The 24,686-nt window shown below is 44.4% G+C and overlaps 2 protein-coding genes across 2 annotated transcripts; one reads left to right on the top strand and one right to left on the bottom strand.

Moving 5' to 3' along the window:
- The first annotated feature begins 302 nt into the window (after positions 1 to 302).
- ano2a (anoctamin 2a) lies at positions 303 to 24,551 on the top strand. Its single transcript, XM_079681944.1, has 28 exons — positions 303 to 472; positions 4,115 to 4,282; positions 4,445 to 4,747; positions 6,388 to 6,483; positions 6,688 to 6,860; positions 7,276 to 7,330; positions 7,423 to 7,474; positions 7,593 to 7,648; positions 7,847 to 7,894; positions 8,195 to 8,259; positions 9,629 to 9,763; positions 9,851 to 10,011; positions 16,456 to 16,538; positions 16,929 to 16,940; positions 17,393 to 17,467; positions 17,569 to 17,625; positions 18,148 to 18,222; positions 18,677 to 18,878; positions 19,120 to 19,231; positions 19,311 to 19,368; positions 19,468 to 19,568; positions 19,680 to 19,843; positions 19,932 to 20,084; positions 20,265 to 20,317; positions 21,311 to 21,489; positions 21,731 to 21,836; positions 22,444 to 23,179; positions 23,328 to 24,551. The coding sequence occupies exons 2-28, from the start codon at positions 4,154 to 4,156 to the stop codon at positions 23,990 to 23,992; spliced, it is 4,104 nt and encodes a 1,367-aa protein (XP_079538070.1). The 5' UTR covers positions 303 to 472; positions 4,115 to 4,153; the 3' UTR covers positions 23,993 to 24,551.
- Positions 10,038 to 15,720, bottom strand: LOC307041157 (uncharacterized protein; the record flags this gene model as incomplete). The annotated part of the gene is made up of 3 exons (XM_079684481.1): positions 15,702 to 15,720; positions 13,491 to 15,542; positions 10,038 to 10,064 (listed from the first exon to the last, which is right to left on the bottom strand). Exons 2-3 carry the CDS (start codon positions 15,471 to 15,473, stop codon positions 10,038 to 10,040), a joined length of 2,010 nt encoding a protein of 669 aa, XP_079540607.1. The 5' UTR covers positions 15,474 to 15,542; positions 15,702 to 15,720.
- Positions 24,552 to 24,686: the final 135 nt, after the last annotated feature.

The following is a 24,686-nucleotide window of genomic DNA, read 5'->3' as shown; positions in this document are numbered from 1 at the left end:
AGATTACATTGTTTCATTTTAATAAACTTAACCCTTGTGCTCATACCAAATATTATTTTGCTAAGTGCTTAGTTTGAGGGTACCTACTGAAAGAATCAACACATTGCTCAATAAGGTAAATAATCAGTTGCATCCCTTCTTGGATGTGTTTTGCTCACTGATCATCCTTTCTTCGGGTACAACAAGTCCAAAAGACTACAATACACACACACACACACACACACACACACACACACACACACACACACACACACACACACCGACTGCATTGGTAACTAATTTGTAGCAGAGCTTCTTTCTCTCGCGTTCGAAACGGTCAGGGAATTAGCTGCCCTGTGCGCGCGCGCTTTAAGCCACGGGTCCGGGATCGCGCGAGGATTGTCTCTACCATCTCAGCTTCTCGTCAGGCTGCGCACCCCGCGCGTCTTAGCATACATCTCCATAGCGAAGCACTGATCCTCCACGAGCACTGGTGAGTCCACGTTATTCTTTTCTTGAATGTAAAGTAAGCGTGATTTTTTTTTTAAACGACATTTTACATTTATTTGCCCTGCTGTCGGGTTGAAAGTGTCTTTTTCCCCTTGACACTTAATAATTGGAACTATAGCTGCTTGTGTGGACGTTAGGATTACTCCATAAACAAAGCTTCACCTTAACCCCTGTTTAGTGTAGAAATCCCCCGATAGCTGTAGGGTCGCGTGCCAGGGGCTGTTTGTTTTTTTTACCTCTGACCATCTGGGCGCACACAATTGTTGTGTCCATGAAGGATTAATTAAATAAATATCGAGTAAACAGCTCCTGGAAATGCTTGAGGATTAATTATTCAAAAATGGAATTAAATTAGTTGCTGTTTTTGTAAATACAAATGTAGGCTACAGGCAGGTGTACCAGTTAAAGTAAAACTCACTGCAAGTAGGCTACAGGTGATTTGCACTTGTAATTAATGTATCACTTTAAGCTAAAGTGTTTGTTAGTTTCAAAAAGGTATGTTTCCTTTTATGGCTTTAGAAAGGAATTATTTAGATGTTAAAATTAGCAAAGAGTAATCTGCTGTATCCCATGACAGGCCGTATTACACCTTTCGCCTGTTGCCCTTTGCCTGGTTCTTGTTCGTGTGAGGGTGCAGCTGGCTCTCCTGCCTATCAGAGAGCTTACGAGCCTTTAAACCCCGAGCAGAGACACTCTTGGATGCATTTGCGCATTCCTCTTGTGCCGTCTCCATAGTGCAGAAACGATATACAAATATAATTAATGCCTAATACTCAGGCATTAGTTATAATACATATGAAGGAAACTAATAAGAACATCTTATAAAGCAAAATAGGATCCATTTTGATGTCTGGTAAAGTTTGCAAGAAGTGTTTTTGGAAAAATTAAATGCCCCTAATATTTTAAACTAAAATGTCTTCTTGCATTGCAAATAGTGACAACATTTTGAAATGTATTGTTTAATTGGTTTATTACACTTTAATGATAATTGTCTCCTTTCTTTAGGTAGATCTATCACTTTATTTGACAGAGTAAACTTGTTTTTGATAGTTAGACATTAATGTAAAGATATATCATGCCCAAAGAACAGCATAAAAACGTTTTACAAATATCATGAAGGAGTAAAACAACAGTCACAGACAGAAATATTGGTTGTTTTCCATATGGAGAGTGAATAGTAAAAATAGGAAATAAAATCTACAAGGCATGGTAGTCTACCTCTGATGTTCTGGTTAATTGATGCTTGATTAAAGTCTGAAATAAATGTGCATTTATTTTTTATTCACAACTTGAGCTGTGTAAGCATTCTTTGAGACAGCACGAAAATCAGCCATTACAGGAAAGGTATGACATTATATGCAAACTGACAAATGCACCACGCGTTGAGAATCTTGCTAACAACATATGAGATCAACAAACTCAGACCTCTATGTTTTTCCAAACACAACCACAGTTGTACTCGTACTTATTCTACAGATATGACTTTAAAACAAATCGATGACACTCTCATGGGATGCAACATAAATCTGACTAAGAGATATGAGGACCAAAATGCACATTTTTGTGTGCACAGAATAGAACAGTTTTCTAAATGTGTGTTCCTTTATTTCTTAATAACTGATATTTCACCTCCTCAGTCCTTTACAATACTTTAAAAAAGTCTCATAAGGAAAAGTAATTATTTAGTCTATTTTCTCACCAGTCATGTTCACAACAATTAAATGTAAAAGACGGAAAAATAGAGCTTTAAACGTAACTTGGTGTTAATGAAATGTTTATGTGTACATTAGATAGGGTCCATACTCAATATCTTCAGCATTTTACATTCTTTCTGTTTGCAAATCGTCATCATTTGTTTTATGATGGTTAGGTCAAAGGTTTCAGCAACCACTGACCTACATATCACTGTTTCAAGATGGATTAATTGTTACATAATCCCTTTTTAACCTGCTGAACCCTAAGAGATATATTCTCCCTTTCCACCTTTGCTATGTGTTGGCTAACACATTGTAAAGTGGGATAATCAGGGATGTGGAGGGGGTTGTAAGGAGATTGACGCTTGAAGCACTCTATATGTACGCTGATCAGTTGACTGTTGGTGTATTTGTTTGTCTCATGGCTCCTGAGCGGATAGTTTTAAACCTAGCATGGGACAGCTACTGAATGCAACCCCCTTTCTCTTTCACCCACAATAAAACCTAATGATTTAATCTGTATGGCATTTTGACCAACAACATGTTTCTAGATTAGATGTAAAGGCTCAAATATTGTATGTGTATATTTCCCATCTTACGACCTGATCAGTTAAACGACCCAAACTGTATGATCACTTAAATTGACACAAGTGCATTCAAAAATGTTTAATTTAAACATTGCAGTATACATTTCCATTCATTGTTGTGTTTACAAGTTTTGAATTTCAAACAGAATTAACAGTAACAGATAGGGGTGTGAAATATGGAGTAATAGTCACAGATAGATTCATTTGAACAACAACACAAGATGACAGCAACATGTGAAAGATGTGTCTTGTTTATAAGAGCATGTGTAGGGAAGGAGACTTTATTCAGCATTAGGGAACAGATGTACTATTTCATTACCTAGAGCTCAATTAATGCTCCGCCAAAAATAAATGAATGTGCTTCCGAGTTGTGGTGTCACATGTTAACAGAACACGCACAGGTAGGGCACCATACTATCTATATAACAAAAGGCTCAATGTAATTCAATTAAATCCATTAAAACTATGCTTCCTGGTAACAGTAGTCTTATCCATTTAGCTGTTTCCAAACTTGGAACAGTTGAGAAAGTGAATGGCACATTTTAGGGTGATTAATAGTGTTATTTTTTGCTCTTAAAAACACTTATTTTATATTTTATGTCTGTGGATTCTAGCCCTGTCATACCCATGTGCTTCTGTTAGTGTGAGACTTAACTTCTTGGTTTCCCTTTAACACTTCCGTGTTCCGGAGAATGAGCCTAGTGACCAAATTACCCCCACAGATTGTAAACTGTGCCGCTTGGATTGCAGGGTGAGCTTAATCTGAGCCTACAGCTTCAATTGGGTAAAAAACAGAGGAGACAGCTTAACTTTGACTTACTTTGCCAGTCTGTAGCAGCTACTACTGTGATGTTTTTCAAACACAACACCAAAAGGTCAAATTGACCTACGCTATAAAATGTATATTTATGTCTCGACATAAACAATCAAAATCAGAGGTCCTTATCATAGCTTCATAATAAAATAAACCCTTTTCATTCAAAGGAATACACATCCTAAAATAAGACATGGAAGCACATTCCTATCAACAGAAAACACAACTAAATACAAAATAATTACAAGTAAAACATTGGGTTGTCCATTTTTTTCCCAATATGACATTGATGGGCTACACAATAAAGTAAAATGCATACAATCAGTGACTATGGTTTCAGTTAGACCCACTTCACTTTAAAAGGTCACAAAAAGTTAAGGCACCATTGTGTTTTAATAATATAATCTAGCTATAAGCGAGTAATGGTGCCTGCATTAATGGATTATTTATTTCCATTAACAGACACAGAACTGGTAATCGTCCCAATTTCTGAATACTGAATTCTTGTTTTTCTGATCATGTACCGACAGTGATGAAACGGAAAAGAACGTGTGCCTGTCACCACAGAAATGAGTGAGCGGTCTTCCAGTCACTCAGTGAAGCTTGTGTCCTTGGCCCAATCACTGTCCCAGCTTGGGTTTGAGGCCGCCAATGGAAGCCCCGTCAGCCCCCCCGACGATGACGAGCCCCCTCCTCCGGTATGGACTTCTATGAATATAAACAGTCCCATCCTGAATCCTCAAAATCACACAACAATTGATTACCTACTTGGCATGATCTGTATCAAGTACTACCTACATTCCCAATGTGTAACCCTCACCACTGACCCCATACATCTGTGCTTTTCTGCGTTTCTCCAGGAGTCCGGCATCGAGCTAGGCCCTGGATTATTTTTCTCCGATGGCAAGAGAAAAGTTGACTATGTCCTTTGCTATAAAAACAAAAAAAAGCCATCCAAAGCACGCCTTTCAATTATCTCCAATGGGACTGTGCCCGTTTCGATTACGGGCCGCTGTGAGGTGGAGGCAGAGTCCGGGGATGGAGGTGCTCCTGCAGGAGAGGTGGAGGAGTCAAAGCTGACTGAGGAGGAAAAGGCTTTAATGAGGCAGGAGTTTGAAGCGGGTCTAATGGAAGCAGGACTGCAGCTACAGCGTGATAAAGAGGTGCGTTTCTGCTTTTACAGTCCTTTCAACGTGATTATTTTTCATCTGCTACACACTTCTATAGACGTTTATGGGTCAGAGTTGACCTTAAGTGATGTGAACATAAATCCTGTCATGGACGTCTGTCAAACAGGTTGAGGGGAAGATTGAGCTTGTCCCTTAAAACTGGAGGACATGCCTGCACTCTAGTTAAAAATAGCCTTTATGACTTATTGTTGATTTATTATAGGATGTAATAATAGTTATAATAGTCGATATTACAGTAATAAGTATGTTGGATGTTGTATGTCTTTTGTCGTGTACATTATATAGTATCTGCAAGTGTGTTTGTTTTCCCTATGTCTGTGAATATGTGCATGTTAGTGTGTGTGTCTTTGTGTGTGTGTTGGCGTATGTGTTTGTGAGATGGTTGTGTGTTAAATCAGCTGCTGTTTTGGTTGAGGATTAAGAACACTCGCCATGAGTCTAAAGCCAAAGGCCAGATTATAGGGCCTTATTAGAGTGATCCAATGCTCAGAAGTGTGTGTGCTGAAACATGAGTGCACAGTGGGGGAGATTGGTGGGTTTAGTTTTGATTGAATGGGTGGAAGGGGGCACTCATGGTCACTGTGTACTGGACAGTATGTCTATCTGTCTGCCTGTGCTTGAATACGATAATAATCACATTTTTGTAACTGAGCTGTGACGGTTTCATCCAATTGTTTACTGTTGTGGGTATGAATATGCTTAATTGTGTTGTTTGTTTGTGCTACAGCATCCGGAAGTTATTTTACATCATACTTCATGATTGTACAATTTATTTTGTATAATTTACTTTTCAACCAAACTGTGGACATACTTTTTTTTTACCACTACTCATTCAAAGTGGTAAAAATATGAATCTTTGCATCAAAATTCTTCCTTTTTATAACATTTTGATGATTTCTGATCAGAATGAGGTAGCTTAATAGGCAAGGCAATTTTTTTTATATAGCACTTTTCAGAACTTGGCGATTCAAAGTGCTTTACAGATTAAAAGCAAAGACATTTAAGAACAAATACAGCATTAATACATTATTAAAAAGGCATTTAAAAACAGGCATAATAGTAGTGTATAGTGTCCAATGATGGGTGTTCATGTTGCTGTTGGAAAATTGCTGGTAAATTGCTGGTGACACACAGCATTAGAGGTGTTGGTTGAGCCTGTGCAGTGGTAGCTGCCTTGCATTAAAGTCATTACAGTAATTGCATGGGCAGGTTATAATTCTGTGGGCCATAGAACAAGGTAATAGCTTGTCACTTTTCACATGATCAAAATTGATGACTGGCTACATTAAGGCGGCTTTCAAGTACCTAGTCCAACATTATCTGCACTCATTTTCTATACTTTGGAGGATTGGGAGGTTCTAGGCTTGACATAATGGGATTTCCTACAAAACAGCCTCATTATTACACAAAGTAGCATACTTACAGGTTTAGGGAAGGCTCATCTGGCTGCCATGGGTCAAGTTAGAAGAGCATTACATCCAAGGCAAAGGGAGTCAAAAAACAAGATACACAGAGGCCTATAACCCACATCTAATTACAAATATACACAATGGTTGTAGTAATGCATTTTGTGTTTTAATTATGTTAATGTTTGTCTGTGTGTACATTGGCAGAGGACTAAAGGCATAGGGTTTATCCGGCTTCACATCCCATGGCCAATACTCAGTCGAGAAGCGGAGCTCCAGAAGATCAAAGTGGCTGTGAAGAAGGTCAGCAGCCATTTACACACCCTGGTTTTGAATGTTAAGTTGTATGTAACATGATTCTAACATTTGCAGAATCATTATTTGGGTGCACACAACAACCCCTTCAAAAAAATGCAATGTGAATAGTGATGACGGAGATGTGTGTAGTGTGCACAACTTAGTGTAGAATAGAATCAAACCTTTTCTATGTGTTTTTTCATTGAGCAGAAGTGTGAATTGCGGAAACGGATGGGAATTGCTGGGATGTGGGATTCCATTATGAACAAAATCAGCACACCGTTTCTTCCGGATGTTCCTGACAGTGAGGTTCAAAGAGACTCACAGACACGTGTCCACTTCAAAACCCTCAAACATCCTTTTATCAGAGACAAGCTCCACCTGTGAGTACCTGTCTGACCCGCTCACATGCACACATTTCGTGGAAGGGAAACTAACCCACTTTATCCGCGCCCTTGGCTGGGGACAAACATGCCCTTCAGTTGAGTCCTGATAAGTGATTTAGATAACACCCATAATATCCAAATCACCTGCAGGCTGTGTGCTTACATCATTCTTATAATAACATGGTGGAGCTTTCATGTAAATTAGTTTTACTGTTTGGACTACTGAAATGCTACTGGGTCACAGCAAGCTACAACAACCACTCAACAGTGATTTCCTCAAGTTACCTGATTTATTTGATTAACAAACACACACAAAGACAAAATAAACACTTTTATTTGGTAAATGTGAAAGTGAGTGAAGTCTGTTGTTAACATTAATCGCTCACATTTTGGTCTTTGTCATTTCCTGCAGGTATGACATCAAGTCAACAGAAACCTTATTTGACAATGCAACACGCAGCAGAATAGTGAGTACAAAAAGAAAATGTTATGTAAGGAGGAATATTTATATATATGTAGTTGAGCTCACAACATTTGGATTTCCTTTTTTTGTGTTTAGGTGGCTGAGATTATTTCCCGCACCGTCTGCAGTCGAACTTGGCAAACCACTGGTGAGGTCGAACTTTAGCTGTGGTTTTATTCTCCTTTCTTATATTGTTCATATACACATTCATGCTACCTCTCAACATATCTGTGACACTGCGTTGCACTTCCTATTTTTTAATTTAGGCATCAACTCATTATTGGCTCAGGGTGTCTACGACTCTGCCTTCCCTCTGCATGATGTGAGTACAACAGAAAAAGCTACTTCACTTGACAATGTCAAAGTACATGTGCATATTCTTTATGTTAAGGGCCTTATTGATTTATATAGCACCAAACATAGAAAAATACTGTTCTTAACCATTGTAATTGCTGTAATTATGATTTTGCATCAAATAAAGGCAGTGAATCTCTATATAAAGGGTTCTTTTTTTCTACAGGGGTCGTTCACAAGGAGAGGGCGGAGAGATCAGCGAAATGACAGACAGGTGAGTTCAGTGGACCCAAATTGGTCTTAGACTAAATGTTCTCAAAAAGCCTACTACAAATATTGGTGGGATCAGTAGAGACGGTACATGTCACTTTTTCAGGGCAGGAACATGTCATATAAAGTGTTCAAAGTTAAATCAACAAAGCTCTTTTAAATGTATAATGCTTTTTCCCTCTCAAAGCATGTCTTTGAGAGGGAAATGGCAATGAAACCGCTGTATATTGTCAAATTAAATCCAATCTGCAAGGAAATTATCAAGTGTCAATTTGTGATTTATTCTTGTGTCATGTACTTTCAGCTCCTCCATGAAGAATGGGCCAACTATGGAGTCATGTATAAATATCAGCCGGTCGACTTGATCAGGTATGGAGCAGTTAGTGAGAACAAAGAAAAATGTCTTTAGCTACAGCTATAGTTGGGACTGCAATGCAAACACTCTGTTCTCAGATGCATCTATGCAAACGACAACCAGATTTATTTTAAAATTACACCGGGAGACTACTCTCCGATTAGAACACTGAGCAAGTGCATTGAGCACATCACTGACTGGATGACTCAGAACTTTCTCCAATTGAACAAACAAAAAACTGAGATCATTGTTTTTGGAGCAAAGAAGGAACGATTAAAAGTAATCACTGAGCTTCAGTCGGCAGACTACAAAGTAACTCACAAAGCAAGAAATCTGGGTGTAGTGATGGACTCAGACCTGAATTTGAACAGTCACATTACAACAGTTATTAGGTCTGCATACTATCACCTGAAGAATGTATCAAGGATTAAAAAACTAATGTCGCAACAGGATTTAGAAAAACTTGTCCATGCTTTTATTTTCAGTAGACTCGACTACTGCAATAGTGTCTTCACAGGGCTCACTAAAAAATCTATCAGAAAGCTGCAGCTGATTCAGAACGCTGCTGCTCGAGTTCTCACTGACACTAGAAAAAAGTGGATCACATCACCCCGGTTCTGAGATCATTACACTGGCTTCCAGTCGACCAAATAATTGATTTTAAAATACTACTGCTAGTTTTTAAATCACCAAATGCTTAGGACCGAGGTATATAGACGACCTCCTCCATCACTATGAAGCATCCAGGAGTCTCCGGGTCTTCTGGGTCGGGTCCGAGGATAACAACTAAACATGTAAAAAGCAGCTTTTAGTTATTATGCCCCAACAATCTGGAACAAACTGCCTAAATCCTGCACGTCCGCTGAAACACTTCCTATTTTCAAATCCAGACTAAAAACGCATCTATTTGCCGCTGCTTTTAATTGAGCTGCCCATACTCACACTACAGTATGCCTTTTAGTCATGTAGTCTGTACCTGCTGTGTTTGTTTATTTATTTAATTTCGTTATCTTTGCTTTTTATGCCTGTTTTTGAATGCCATTTAATTGTGTATTTATGCTGTATTGTTCTTAAATGTCTTTTGTTTTTATTTTGTAAAGCACTTTGAATCGCCACATGCTGAAAAGTGCTATATAAATTGCCTTGCCTTGCCTCAGGGTGTTTTAACTAGAAAGCTCATAGAGAGTCTTAAATGTAAGGGATCTAAATAAACAGTAAGCTACTACTGAACCTATCATGAAGTAATAGTTTTGTTAGCAGAATGTTTTGACATTAGCCTTCACTGGGATAATCTGGCCTTTAGCTGGGACACTGTTTACTACTGTGGAACAGGATTGGACCATAGGCCGGCAACTAGTTCATATATTTGCTTCATTTCAACAGGAAGTACTTTGGAGAGCAGATTGGTTTGTATTTTGCCTGGCTCGGTGTCTATACTCAGCTCCTCATCCCCCCCTCTGTGCTGGGCATCATTGTCTTCCTGTACGGTTTATTCACTGTGGATACCAATGTGCCAAGGTAGGCAGATTAAAACACTCTAATGGATAATTATCAGAAGTACACTATTATCGCCATACATGTGGTCACATTATTGTCTTTGCTCAGCCAGGAGACATGTGATGACCGCCATAACATCACCATGTGTCCACTGTGTGACGGAGTGTGTGACTACTGGCTCCTGAGCTCCGTCTGCTCACTGACCAGAGCGACGTACCTGTTTGACAATGGAGTAACTGTCCTCTTTGCCATCTTCATGTCTCTGTGGGGTAACTAATGATTCAAAGACACTTCCTTAATCATGTTTATCTCTGTAGTCCAGCTTAGAAGCAGTGGCAGTGAGAGTATGAACACTTGAATACAGCACTACGAGAATCACTGATAAAGATATCTGATTTATATCAATATCAAGCTACTTAACTGCATGTAAATGCACTGTAGGCCAAACGAGTTGACTCATGTTTGTATCAATTCTAGTTGAGAACATTTCTGTATTAATGGAATACTTTACCCCCAAAATGATACATTGAAGAAACACACTCCTCAATGTCAGTTTCGGTGATTTATTGACAAGGATGACGACACCCTAAAACAGAATAATGCAGCAAGATAAGCTGACAAAGTATTACATCCATGCAATTCAATCAACACAAATATATACCACGAAACAGAGTATAGTAGTATAATAGTATAATATATATATAGTATAATATATGGTATAATATAATAGTGGAAACAGTCTTACATGAATGAGTGGACGAACGTCTCAACTCGAGGCGGAGTGCATGAACAATGTTTGAACTAAAATGGCCGCTCGGCACTTCCGGGTCAGAGCACGGCATAACCGGGCAGTGACAGCAGTGACACTGCCCTCTAGTGGCCGGCGATAAACTCTTCATCCCCCCCAGACCGGAAAGCTATGGGCCGGAATAGGTTAACGGTCTACATCCCGTATCCAGCTGCCAGACTCGGGCTCGTAACGTGCAGGCGGCCTCCTCAAGCGGCCCGGCCGAGTCGGCTGGGGCAGCGTCGGCGGCGACTGCGGCACCGGGAGCGGTGCACCCAGGAAGGCACCCGTAGGAATAGCGAGGTCAGAGGACGCCCCATCAGCAGGCGTCGTTGGGGAAGCGCCAATAGCCGAGTCGCGGGGCCCGACAGCCGGCCGCTGAGCAATCCCCTGGGGCGTCGCCCAGCCCGGGTGGATAGGTGGGGGCTGATGACCCAGGGCAGCGGGCGGCGGCGACGGCGCAGCCGACTGCTCGCGGGCGCAGGGTGTGGCCGGCGTGTAGGCACGGAGGAACCGCCGGTTGCGCAGTGTCAGACGTCCCGAACCGTCAACCCTGACCCGATACTGGTCGTGGCCCGGCGACTCCACCACGATCCCCGACCTGTCCCATTTGTGGGGGCTCGGGCCTTGCTGGTTCTGGAGGAATACCCTTTCGCCGAGTGCCAATGGGCGGAGCGGTCTCGAGTGAGTCCCCAGAGACTCGGTGGTACGGGACATACGGGTCCGAAGGGCGTCCTCCTTCGCCGCCCATGCCTCGCGCCATAGCAGGCGGATATGCGGGTTCGAGAACTTCTCGAGGCGGTTCACGAAGGAGAGCGAGCCACGAAGTGGGCGGCCGAAGATGATCTGTGCTGGCGAGAGGTCGCAGTCGGGGTCAGGCGTGTTACGCAACTGCAGCATAGCGCGCAGGAAGCGGTCCTGATCAAGGCTGCCCGACGGGCCGGTGTTGGACATCAAGAGTCGCTTAGCAGTCTTAACCGCAACCTCCGCCCTCCCATTCGACTGCGGAAAGCTAACGGAAGACACACGGTGTTCGACGTGCCATAAGCGGAGGAAGTCCTCGGTGTGGCTCGCCTTGAATTCCGGACCACCGTCGCTCGAGAGCTCCTCCGGTACGCCGAAGGTGGCGAAGAACGACCGGAGGTGTTGGACCAGGCCAGCTGAGCCCGCCAGGGCAGTACCCGCCGTAGAGCTCAGGACCTCTACCCAGCCCGAGAGCCGATCCCCGACAACTAGGTAGTGACGGCCCCCATAGTCGAAGAAGTCAGCAAACACCGCCTCGAATGGCGTGGACGGGGGTGGGGACGGCCGGGGGGGTGTAGCCGCCTGTGACGGAGCATTGCGGTTGCAGTCTGCACACCCGTCCCTGGTGGCCTGAATGTCCCCGGACATCCCGGGCCAGTAAACTATGGCTCGGGCATGCTGCCCCATGGCTGAGGTCCCCTGGTGAGCGGCATGGAGATGCCGAAGGACCCTCCCACGGAGGGATGGGGGAACCACGACGCGGTCCCGATAGAGCAGGACGCCGTCCTGGGCGTAGACGGACTCACAGACCGATGACAGACTCGCCAGGGCAGGGTCGTTAACGTCAATCCCACCCTCTTGCTCGATGAGTTGGAGGAGGTGGCCGAGGCATCCATCAGCCGCTGTTTCCCGTGCGAGGAGGGGCCAAGAGACGGCTCCGAGCTCCCGTGCGTCGTCGCGGATGGAGGCCATGAGTGCTGACTCCATGGCGTCAGGCCCGCTCGGCAGCCCCAATGAGAGGCCGTTCGCTGAACCCGAGGGGGAAGGATGCCTCGACGTGGCATCAGCGGCATAGTTGCTCTTGCCAGGCAGATGCACAATGTCGAAGCGCCATGGGAGGGTGCGCTGCTTCAGTCTAAACAGACGCGAGTTTGTGATCTCATCCAGCGTACGGTCGCCAAAGATTTTCACCAACGGCTTATGGTCGGTGACCACGACGAGGTTGTCGGACCCCTGCGTGAAGTACCGCGTCTGTTCCAGGCCCCATGCCACAGCTAGGGCCTCTCCCTCGACGGCTGCATAGCGCTGCTCCGCAGGGGACAGGAAACGCGAGCCCGCGAGGGTGACCCTCCACCCTCCTGGACAGCAGTCCGGTATGCCCGAGGCACAGTGACAATGTTGCTGGAGCAGGAAGTAGCCAATGCCACGCATGGACCAGTCAGGGCGGAGGCAGGTACGCTTCTGCATGTCGTAGATCTCCACGCCCTCGCGGATGGCCTCCATTATGGCTTGCTTGGACGTCTGGAAGGCCTCCTCCAGAACGGGGGACCATAGGAACGCACAGCGTGGGCTGAGGAACGGCTTAAATGGAGCCATCGTGTCACGCAACTGGGCGTAGTTAGCCACCTGGTTGACAAGGCCGAACCAACTCCTGATGTCCGTCGTGGAGCCTGGGGTGGGGAAGTCCCGGATGGCGTCCAAGTATTTTGGGAGCGGTTCGATGGTAGATTCCGACACCCTGAAGCCAGCGAAGTCGACGCACCTCTCCGCGAACTGAAGCTTGTCCGGATTCAGCACGATCCCCGATCGGCCGACACGCGTCAGGAAGTCGATGGTCCTCCACCAGTGTTGCTCCAGGTCGGTGTCATAGTGGATGGTGTCATCCACACAACGTTCCTTGCGTTCATAGTCCGAGAGGACGGCGTCAAACCGACGGTTGTAGCCATCCCCTGACGACAGGAAACCCTGTGGTGCCCTGGTGTAGCGCCAACGGCCGAAGGGCGTGATGAAGGTAGTGAGGTGGCGATCCGACTCACGCAGGGGAACACTGTGGTAGCCGTTCCAGGCGTCCGTGACGGTCTTCCAGGTGCCCTTCGGGACGCGGCGTGCGAGGTGGAACGGGGACTCAGTGGCGAAGGTCTCACGTTGGCAGAACTTGTTGAGGGGGGAGAGGTCCACGGTCCTGCGGGGGGAACCGTCGTGCTTCCGAGTGACTACCATACGATGGCACCACGTCACCGGCTCGCCGTACGGCACGCGTTCAATGACCCCAAGGGCTTCGTCCCGCAGGAGGTCATCGTGAACCCTCCGCTGCCAGTGTAGAGGCACCGTAGCCGCGGTGTGGCATGCCTTAGGCGTAGCTGCGGGGTCCACGTGCATCTCGATAGGCGGCCCCTCCATGCATGGTAGTGCCCGATGGGGGCAAGTATTGAATGTCGACGAGGCATATCTCCCGAGTAGCCAACCTTTCATCCGGTTATTGTTCTCTGGCGTACAAGGGAACGGCAGTGCTGCGGGGCGCGCCGGGGGGACCGTGCGCTGAGGACATGAGCATTGGGCGTCCCCGGGGTCACTTGGCCCCACGCAGCCGCCGTTGGTTGACCTCGTCGCATTGATGGACAGGGGCTGGACTGGCGTGTCAGCCGTGTCAGGGCTACGCCTGTCCTTGGGCCCCCTTGCAACGTCGTCCGACGGGAAGTTAATGGGCAAGAGGCCGAGGTTGAGCAACGACTCGTAGGAGAGGTACATGGCCCGGACTGAGCTGCTCACATATACCATGGAACGGCAGGATGTAGTACGGCCCCCGCTGCAGGTCGTCGAGAGCCTAGCGAAGAACGCTCCCTCGATGGCTATAGGGGAGCGGTTGGCGGCCAACAGGCTGAGGCTGACGGGTCGCAGGTCGTCCCGCGCGAAACCGCAGGCCAGGAACTCCTCCAGAGACCAAAGGTCCGACTGCGCGCCAGTGTCTGCGACGGCGGATATTCGAGCTCCGTCGGCCGAGCCCCGGTTGCTGGTGCCATCCCTCGGCCCGACTGGCATGTCCATCGAGATGGTGATTAACGCCCGGGGGTGGTCTCTCAGCCTGGCTCGCCTCCATTCGCCCTTGGAGAAGATGTGGTGCTCGAGTATGATAGGTGAAGGCCTGTCGACACAGCCGTGCGACGTAGGGGCGCGGCGTCGGCGAAGGCTCCCGCGACGTCGGCTAGGGCGGGCTCCAGCTTGCACCGACGAGACCTGGGATACCAGCTCCGACCCCATGGCAGCCTGTTGACTGTCGGATGACGGCTGTTGACGCCTCTGTTGTCGGCGGGCCCTGTAGCAGCCGATGCACACCTGGTGAGGCTTAGGATTCCACCCGCGAGGCCCCTCCGTGAAGACGTTAAAGACGTTCTTACATTCCGGACACGAGGCACGTTTAGCCCCGTCCGCGGGGCTCGGGGCGGGGCTCGCCTGTGGAGTCGTCTTCAAGCGCCGGAATGACGACATGGCTGATAGGGAGGACGACGGGAGAGCGTTACGGGCCATCTCTTTGTTCTCGACGAGTGCAATCACGTCATTAACTGGCTTGACCAGGACGTCAGTTGTCCCTAGCGTCTCGCGGCGTATGTCCGAGTCATAGATGCCATTGAGCAGCACATCGCGGATAATGTGGTCGGTATAGTCCACGTCCTTACCACACTCGCATACCGCATTATATGCGCATGTCTCTGCTTTACCCCGCACTCTGGCAGCGAATGCGCGGAATGTCTCGTCGCGTTCCTGGCGTAACTGAAGTAGTTCGGTGCGCAGGACGCATGTAGCAACTGGGATGACAGCTAGGGAACGCATGACGGTGATCAGGTCTGGCAAGGGTCCGGAAGCGGCGTCGGGGACGGCTTTCAACAGGCTGTCTCCAAGTACAGGCCCAGCGCACTGAAACAGCTGGAAGGGGGCCTGTGCGTCCCCTATGCCTGAGCCGGCGCGGAATACATTCCAACGGCGGATGAACACGTTCCATTCCTCTATTGACACGCCCACATCAACTTTGGGCCGATCGAGTCTCGGGCCGTGAGGGGCTGGGGCCTGGGCTGGCGCGGCCATGACAGGCGCTGCGTGCTGGTGGCTACATCCATGAATCGTCAATATAGCAATGACGAGTGCTTCAGACAAGTCATCGGATTTGAACTCGCAGCCGGGGACAGGGCATCCAACAACGACCATGGTGTCGTCATGAAGAAACACACTCCTCAATGTCAGTTTCGGTGATTTATTGACAAGGATGACGACACCCTAAAACAGAATAATGCAGCAAGATAAGCTGACAAAGTATTACATCCATGCAATTCAATCAACACAAATATATACCACGAAACAGAGTATAGTAGTATAATAGTATAATATATATATAGTATAATATATGGTATAATATAATAGTGGAAACAGTCTTACATGAATGAGTGGACGAACGTCTCAACTCGAGGCGGAGTGCATGAACAATGTTTGAACTAAAATGGCCGCTCGGCACTTCCGGGTCAGAGCACGGCATAACCGGGCAGTGACAGCAGTGACACTGCCCTCTAGTGGCCGGCGATAAACTCTTCATACATTGTATATCAATTACTCACCCCATGTTATCTTAAGTAAATTTCAATAATTTTATGTCAATTATTTCCGCATTTAACAACAACCAAACTAAAAAAAAAGCCGGGCCGGCTAAAATGATTGGTCGTGCTTTTTACAGCGTTACGGCTTCCACAGATGAAATGTTTTTATGTATTTATTGTCAAAGCACTTAATATATTCATTGCTATCGGGATGTTAAGAGCATTCCATGGAATATAACAAAAAGTGTATCTGAAATAAATTACATACCCCACCTTTAAATGCAGCAAACATTTACTTTCATTAAGAGTTTCCTCTATTTTTTGATTCTGCATTCAATGTGAGGGCATAGAAGAATTTGTTTTCTCACAAGCCAAAGCTAACAGGGGTTGAGTAATGGATCTACAAACCATCATTTTGGATGTAAAGTATATAAAACATTTGCTTCATTTTGTTTGCTTTTAAGGGAGGCTCATAATACTCCATAACTAAAACATTATTGCCCACTATAAGACTTTCTCGTGTAATAAAAGAAAAGGGGAGATCTTTTTGTATTGTTTACAGCTAATGATTGTTATTCCTTCTGTGCTTGTTCTTGTAGCTGCCTGTTTCCTCGAGCACTGGAAGAGGCGCCAAATGTGTCTGAAACATATGTGGGACCTTACAAGCCTTGAGGATGAGGAGGTACCAAAATAGATTCAAGAATACACCCACAATATTTTGGAATAGACACAGTGTTAACTGCTTGTCATTGAGAGTATCCATGTTTTTCTTCATGCTGTGAGGTCAGAAAGTGTTAACCCCCTGGCCCAGGTGAAGCATAATAACATTTGTTGTTTACCTTGCAGATTATCATTCGTGACAGCACAGTGTCAACATACACATTCACGCTTGACCATCAGAGCACTAACACGGCTCTTTACCCTGCTAATGGCTGTAATGGGATTGCTCTATTCTTAAATGCTGTGCTTGCTAGTGACACTCAATTATAAACACTCCCAGCGTTGCAGCACCAATACAAATCTCTCTTTTTCTCTGTCTCTCTTTATGTATTTCTGCCATTGCTGCTTATAGGAGCGAGTCCAGGTGTGTATTATAAATCATGTCTTTCAGAAATATCTTTGTTTGAATATTTATTAGCAATGTATTTGGATAACATGTTTTGAGTTGTCCAGGAGAAGACTCTTTTTACACTATACTGTGGTGGGTCTTCTAATAAGAAATTGTATACAAAACAGCATTTTATTGATTTTGTAAAATAAATTCCAATCAAAATCAGTCTGATCCCTTTGATCAAATCTATGTTTTTGGGTCAAGGTCCCTGAAAAAACGTGATTCTGTGCAGGTGCAGGCCACTAATGACATCAAGCTGCTAATGTCATGCAGTTCTTCAATCAGAAATGTCATAGAATATAGCTCTGTTGTATAGGTCTGTCCAACCCTTAACTCCGTAGCTAGTGACCAAAGTCCATATACTAAGTTGTGGTGTGAGGGTTCTTTTGTGTGTGTGTTTTACCATGTGCATGTGTGTGATGCAGGAGGAGCTGAGGCCTGAATATGAAGAAGCTCTGCTGGAGAAAAAAGCAAAGGTGAAAGAACTGTCAAAGAAAAAGGTATTGTTTCTGGGTTTATGTTTCAGATTCCATTTGATGATTTGTGACACCAACTGAAGTGACAGCTTCTAACACGTTTCTCACTCTGTTTTGACTTGCAGATGGCTCAAATTGGGGATGGTATAGATGGAGAAAAAGACCAAATGCTGACCTCACAGGTATCACTGCACCCTTCTGTGTGACTTTATGTCCAGACAGTTGCTAATGGGAGACGGCAGGGCTGTTGCTTCATAGCAACATTATCCATACCAGCATTAATTACAGCATGTCTGAGTCTTTATTCAAAATTAAAGTCGTAACAGACCTACTCTGTCTGTATGAGTTCATGTTGGTGAACAAAAAGGAAACCACCTTCACCTCGAGTGGATGGTTGACTCCAAAGCGGCTTACCTTCCTGAGATTAGCTCAGATTACTGATAGAGAGAGAAAAAGGGAGGAGGGAGAGGAACAAGGGGAGGGGATTCTATCAGGCGGTAAACATGCACCTGGCAGACAGAAACCATAATGTCCTCAAAACCTGTGCTCAGCATTAATGTACATCCCATGCTGTTCATGGACTAAATTACATTACTGTGTGTGTGTGTGTGCGTGCGTGTGTGCGTGCGTGTGTGCGTGCGTGCGTGCGTGCGTGCATGTTTTTGTCTTTGTGTACCCAATTAATATGCATGTTTTCTCGACAGCTTGAACCAGAGTCCCTGGAGATTGAGGATCATCTTTCAGGCTATCTCATCAATGTGTCCACTTTACTACTGCTGGTACTGCATTTACATTCCTCCTCTTATAATTACATCAAACATTATATAATGATTACTTTCATTTTTAGTGAGAACAGTGTACAACATAAATATTCAGCTTTTTCCTTCTGTCATTGTTTGTCTATTCACTTGAATCACTTCCTCACTGTGAAGAATATTATATATATTATTTTCTCACAATGGCAGTGTTAATAGTAGTGACACAAAATGTGTGCTAGCAAAACGTTTTTATTCTGGAAACAATTGAACTTGTTCCAGATATTAAAGACCATAACAAAACAAATGTTAATTCAAATTCAACAGAAGGATCAAACTGCCCTTACAATAAAAGAGAGAAATCATAAAAATAAGAGTAGAAGCAAACAAAAAAATGCTAATGTACATGCACATTAAAAAAGCAATCCTATGTTGTTGTCTAACTTTAATATTGTGGGTATGTGTGTTGCGTGTGCAGATCTTCGTCACCTTCTCAGCAGTTTTTGGGGTGGTGGTTTATCGTATCTGCATGTTGAGTGTGTGGTCCATGAACCCTGACCCTGAAGCCAAGGCCAGCGTGAGGATGACCGTCACCACCACAGGCATCATCCTCAACATGCTCGTTGTTCTGGTGCTGGAAGAGGTCTACGGATCCATCGCTGTGTGGCTGACTGAACTGGGTATTCAATACAATCCTGTCATTATGAAAATTATAAAAGCAGTTTAATAGGGAATTGTCACGTCTCTCAACATTGGGCCAATGGATATTTGCTGAACAAATAAACATATGTTTGGATTCAAACAAAACGATTTGAGCATTTAAGGCCTTGTTACTTATTTAGTTGACTCCTTTGGATGAAAATCAATCACTGTGATGCCTAACATGATGTGTTTACGTTTCATGTTTCTCCTTTCCAACAGAACTTCCTAAGACAAAGGAAGAGTTTGAAGAGAAGCTGATCTTTAAGTCTTTCTTCCTCAAGTCCATGAACGCCTTTGCACCTATTTTCTATGTGGCCTTCTTCAAGGGCAGGTGTGTGCCTCATATACAATCTTTTACCTCTCAATATTGTCTTTCCTTATTGCTTATTATGCAACATCTTTTCATACAGGTTTGCTGGGCGGCCTGGGGACTATGTTTACGTCTTTGGAGATTATCGCATGGAGGAGGTATGTTCACTTACACACATTAAAAATGACGCGTATGTAAATGTATGTACGGTTAACGTGTATCTGTGTCTTGGGCAAATGTGTTTTTTCTTCCTACAGTGTGCCCCGCCAGGCTGCCTCATCGAGTTGTGCATCCAGCTTAGCATGATCATGCTGGGAAAGCAGCTCATCCAAAATAATGTATTTGAGGTTCTCATACCGTAAGTATACATAAAGATTTTAACTCTTCACTCACACTTCTCCTTTATTTATCAATCGTTGCTATCTTTGCTCTGACTCTGCACTCTGTTTTCTCACATTTTTCTTTGCAGTAAGCTGAAAAAGATGTACAGAACGATACAGGAAGAAAAGGGAAAGAAAAGAGCAGCACAGGATGAGGATTCTGTCGCAGAAGAGAAGAGGCCGAAGCAACAATTTGACAAAGACTTCACCCTTGAACCCTTTGAAGGGGTGACTCCAGAGTACATGGAAATGAGTGAGTCTCTTCTACTCTTTTGCTCACTCACTAGTCACTCACTACTGCAATCACACAACATGCTTCTTTAACTTTGTGTGTTTTACAGTAATCCAGTATGGGTTTGTGACTCTGTTCGTGGCCTCCTTCCCGCTGGCGCCAGCGTTCGCTCTGCTCAACAACGTCATTGAAATCCGCCTGGATGCCGCAAAGTTTGTCACTGAGCTCAGGCGGCCTGATGCTGTGAGGTGTAAAGACATAGGTACAGATCACACATGAGAGCACGTCCACTCTGTCAGTCAGCCTGTGTGAATGTGAAACAAGCTGTCCTTGAAATTGTAATCACTTTTTCCCTTAATCTTCTCTGCCTTTGTCTGTCCCGCACACATTTCCCTTTTCCTTTTTGTCTCTGTGTCTCTTTTCATGCAAATTCTATGTCCAGGGATTTGGTACAACATACTCTGTGGAATCAGCAAGTTTTCTGTCATTACCAATGTAAGTGTGTGTGAGTGTATCTGTGTGTGTATATATACTATGTATGTATCTGCTGCGCTGATGTGCACAACTAGTTACTTAACATTTTGAATACTGAGTATTAATATATGAGTGAAATGTTTTGCTTTTGCCGTTTCATTGTTTTTTACATCATCAAGTTTTTATCTTTTGTTTTATTTGAATTTCATACTTAAAGCAACATCAATTAGTTCATTATTATATTGTTGCCCCTTCAATTCTACAATGCAAGTAACCCATACACAGCTGTCTTAAACATAGACATATGTCACTTTACAGGTGCATTTGTATATGTTTTCAATTTTTGATATTACACATTACTATCACAAGTCAGTGTAGCATCATAAACAATTTTGAAGCTGTTAACATTTACATTATTTTAAGATTAAAATTGCGACATAATGTTGCGTTAAAAAGACAGAGGATCATCATGTGTAAAAAGGAGCGCACTGGAGTGTCTGTGTAACAAAGAAAATATGTTTACATTCACTATTTCTCACAAAAATGCATTGAGTCATTGATGTAATATGCATTTTCTAAAGCCTTTGCAAAATAGTTGGAATTATTTGCGTGAATGCATTAACATTCATGTTTGCTAGCTGGCAGTCTCCTTTTCTCTTGACTTGTCAGTGCCTTTATTTACACAACATACCAGCTACTTTAACAGTTGAGTAACAAAAGACCATAGGCAGGAATGTGGAGCCAATTGATCAACTAATAGTTTTTGCTGTATTTATACATTTTTGTTTTTGTTTGTAAAGTAACTAGCAATTATATCTGTCACAAAACATATCATGAAAACCTTAATATATTGTAAATTAACTTGGTCAAAATTCTCACCAGTGTACCTTTAAGTCTAATATAATCCTATATGGTTGTTTATAGCTTATCACCAGTTGATGTTGCAGCAGTAACTGGTACACGATGATCATATTACACTACTGTAAATTAATCACTCCTTGTTTGTCTTCCCAGGCGTTTGTCATCTCCTTCACGTCAGAGTTTGTTCCACGGATGGTCTACCAGTACATGTACAGTGAAAATGGCACCATGAAGGGCTTCACAGAGCACTCACTGTCCTACTTTAATGTCACCAACTTCCCACCGGGCAGTGCGCCCACCTCCACCCTCATCACCGGAGTCTCTATGTGCAGGTCAGACTGACTCTCTTATCCCTGACCTACCTAGGTTTTCCTTTAAATCCTGAGCCCAGCAGCTTAGCTCTTACTTTACCGAATTAACAAACTTGACAGGAGTATTCAGAAAATGTAAAATGTGGGATTTACAGAAGGGGTTTTAAGAAGGCAAATCCTCAGATTTTTCTCTGATTGTCAACTTTTTTGATTTATGGAAGTGTATGATTCTCCTTGTTAATACACTGTCTGTGTTTTTCAGGTATAAGGACTACAGAGACCCACCGTGGGACTCTCATGCCTACACCTTCTCTAAACAGTACTGGTCTGTCCTGGCTGCAAAATTGGCCTTTGTAATATTCTTCCAGGTATACAAATATTATTTACAATGGTTCTAATATTAATGTCTAAAAAGTGTTCCCTGATCTCCAAGTCTTTCTTTTTCAAATCAAACACCAATGCAACCAACTGATATGTGGCTTTCTTTAATCGCATATGTGCACTGCATTTGTTATTTACTCATTCTTCACCATTGTTTTGTCTTTTTTGCTTGCACATGCATGATGTTATAGATATATATCTGTATATATATTTGTTTGGGATGCGCCAAACAAACATGTCCTCTCCTGATACTGATTTGTACACATCCCCTCAGATTGTCTGCTTGTACAGATTGAAGAAGATACTTTATTTTTCCCAAATCTAAATTGTTGGAATTCTTTTTATATAAGCTAACATAAAGCCAGGGATTTCAATGGTGCTCGTCTGGAGCCCGCTGTGACTGAATTATCTGAACAGCTGAAGATCAATCATTAATGTCCCTCGAATACCAGGCGATGGAGCCATTAATTGATGTAGATGGCAGATGGTTAGGACCACTGACCTTCTTCTGCAGTTATTAAAACCTATAAATATGAACCCTTTGATGTGTAAGCTAATATAGTCTAAAAACGCCACCTGTCTTTTCCCCTGCAGAACTTTGCAATGTTCCTCAGCATGTTGGTGGCCTGGATGATCCCAGACGTGCCGCGATCTCTGCGGGAACAGCTGAAGAAAGAGAACATGATGCTGATGGAGTTTCTGCTGAATCAAGACCAAGGAGCACGTGCCAAATCTCACTCCCCCGAACACTCAATCTCCTGCTATCCCGCCATGGAGATTGTGGTGGAGGAACCAATGAGAGAACTACAAGAGCCACAAGTGGAGGAGAACGAGGAAGAAGAAAGGGTTGAAAACAATCTGGACGGACTCAGAAGTAACAGTGACAGTGATCTAGAGGTTGGGAGGTCTTCGGAAGAAGTTGAAGAGAAGGGAAAGGAGGAGCAAGGAGAGGAAGGAGAAGATAAAGGTGTAGTAGAAGAGGTAGAAGAAAACGAGAAGGAAAAAGATGAAGGAAAAAAGGAAGAGGATGAAAAGGGGGACACTGAGCAAGAGGTAGGAGAAGAAACAGTCAAAGGAGAAGAAAACAAAGAGGAAGAAGTGGAAGTAGAAGAAAACAAAGGGGACGAAGTGGAAGTAGAAGAAAACAAAGGGGACGAAGTGGAAGTAGAAGAAAACAAAGGGGACGAAGCGGAAGTAGAAGAAAACAAAGGGGACGAAGTGGAAGTAGAAGAAAACAAAGGGGACGAAAAGGGAGTTACGGAGACGGAGGTTCATTATGAGGAATTTACTGTGGATCTGGACGCCTTCATGAGTCAGATGGGTCTGTTAGGTGAGAGGAGAACACGTGCTGCGTTGGTGGTCTTGCTGTTTTGGGCTTTTGAGCTTCATTTAGCATAACATGTCTTATCATTTGTCATCCTTCCTGTAAAGTAATGTTGTCCTGTTTATAATACATGTCTGTATTTCTCGTCCTGTAGATGATGAGCCCTTCCCAAGCACAGCCAGAGAGACAGAGCTCCCCCGCTCAGAGTCCAAACAGGAACACCAGAAGGAACAGATGCCTCCTTCACATCCATCGTCTAAAAGAGGCTCATCCCTGAGCCTGAGTGGCTCCAGGGCAGAACTGACACCATCAGATATTGACACAAGGCCGTTCTCCTTAATTGCTCCTCCTCCCAAAGAGCAAGTCTCAAGGGCCAAGTCCCAGACCCTGCCTTCTCGTCAAAGAGAGTTGGAGGCTTGTTACAGCCTGCCGCGGCCCAGCCACTCCACCAGCCTCACCAGGCTCCAGCAGGCGGCCACAAGTATTCCCCTGGTCCCACTGGGCTCTTCATTACCAGCCTCAAGCAACCAATTGTCTCCTCCCCACAGACCTGTGTCACCGTCATCACCTCCTCATCCTGCGGAGTCTCTATCGGCCCAGCAACCCCAAGCCCCCATTGAACTATTCGCGCTGAAAGGCCCCCCCCCTCAGCAGCCACGCTCCAGGGGCAAAGCCCGGTGCTCCACTCTGCCTCCCCGACAGAGAGCCCCCGGTCCTGAGGAGAGCTCCATCAAGCCTAGCCAGTCCACCAGCTTTACAAACCTGGGGGGCCGCATCCCCCCCTCCCCCAGTGAACTGAAGCACAACTCACCAGTATGAGAGAGCTGGAAGGGAAAGGGACAGAGGGGGTCAGAGGGAGGGGGAGGACTATCCAGATTAGCCCCTCTGTGACTGGAGCCTCACCCCTCCGTCTGTCCTCCCTCTCTACCCACATAATACCTGGGGTCTGAAGAGTAACCACTTAGAAACACTGAGCGTGCTTTTATCCTCTTAATCTTCATTGACATGTTTTCACCACTCAGAGGTTTAGGGCTGACACTGACAAAGGGAGTGCTGGACAATTCAGAGGAAGCGGCTCTGAAACTCTCCCTCCCGTGCCAGAAAACATTACCACTGGAACTTTGACTCTTTCTATTCCTGCTGACTTTTTTTGGGGGGTTTGTTTTTTGTTGGTTTATTTTCACAGCTAAATAGCCACTGCTCCTCTACCATTTTCTGTCCCACACATGCAGCAGTGCTGCCTTGTAGACCAGAGGAAGATGGAAATATATACAGCACCGCTAGTCTCAACACTTATGCCTGTAGATACCGTTTATTTCTAGAGGTTTTGATATATATACAAAAATGTGATTTATAATAAATAAAGGTTTTTAATATCTGTTTTTTTGTTTGTTAACACACAAGGTTATAAGATTTTTTTATATTGCATTCAGTCTTGGCAACTCAGACACAAGGGCTTTTATTTCTGACATAAAATGGGAAAATTGGAAGTATTTGATTTCTTGCAGTTCAT

This window comes from Notothenia rossii, assembly GCF_949606895.1.
Source record: "Notothenia rossii genome assembly, chromosome: 5".
Taxonomy (NCBI): Eukaryota; Metazoa; Chordata; class Actinopteri; order Perciformes; family Nototheniidae; genus Notothenia; species Notothenia rossii.
Note: the sequence above shows the minus strand (reverse complement) of the source record. Positions and strands in the feature narration are given on the sequence as shown.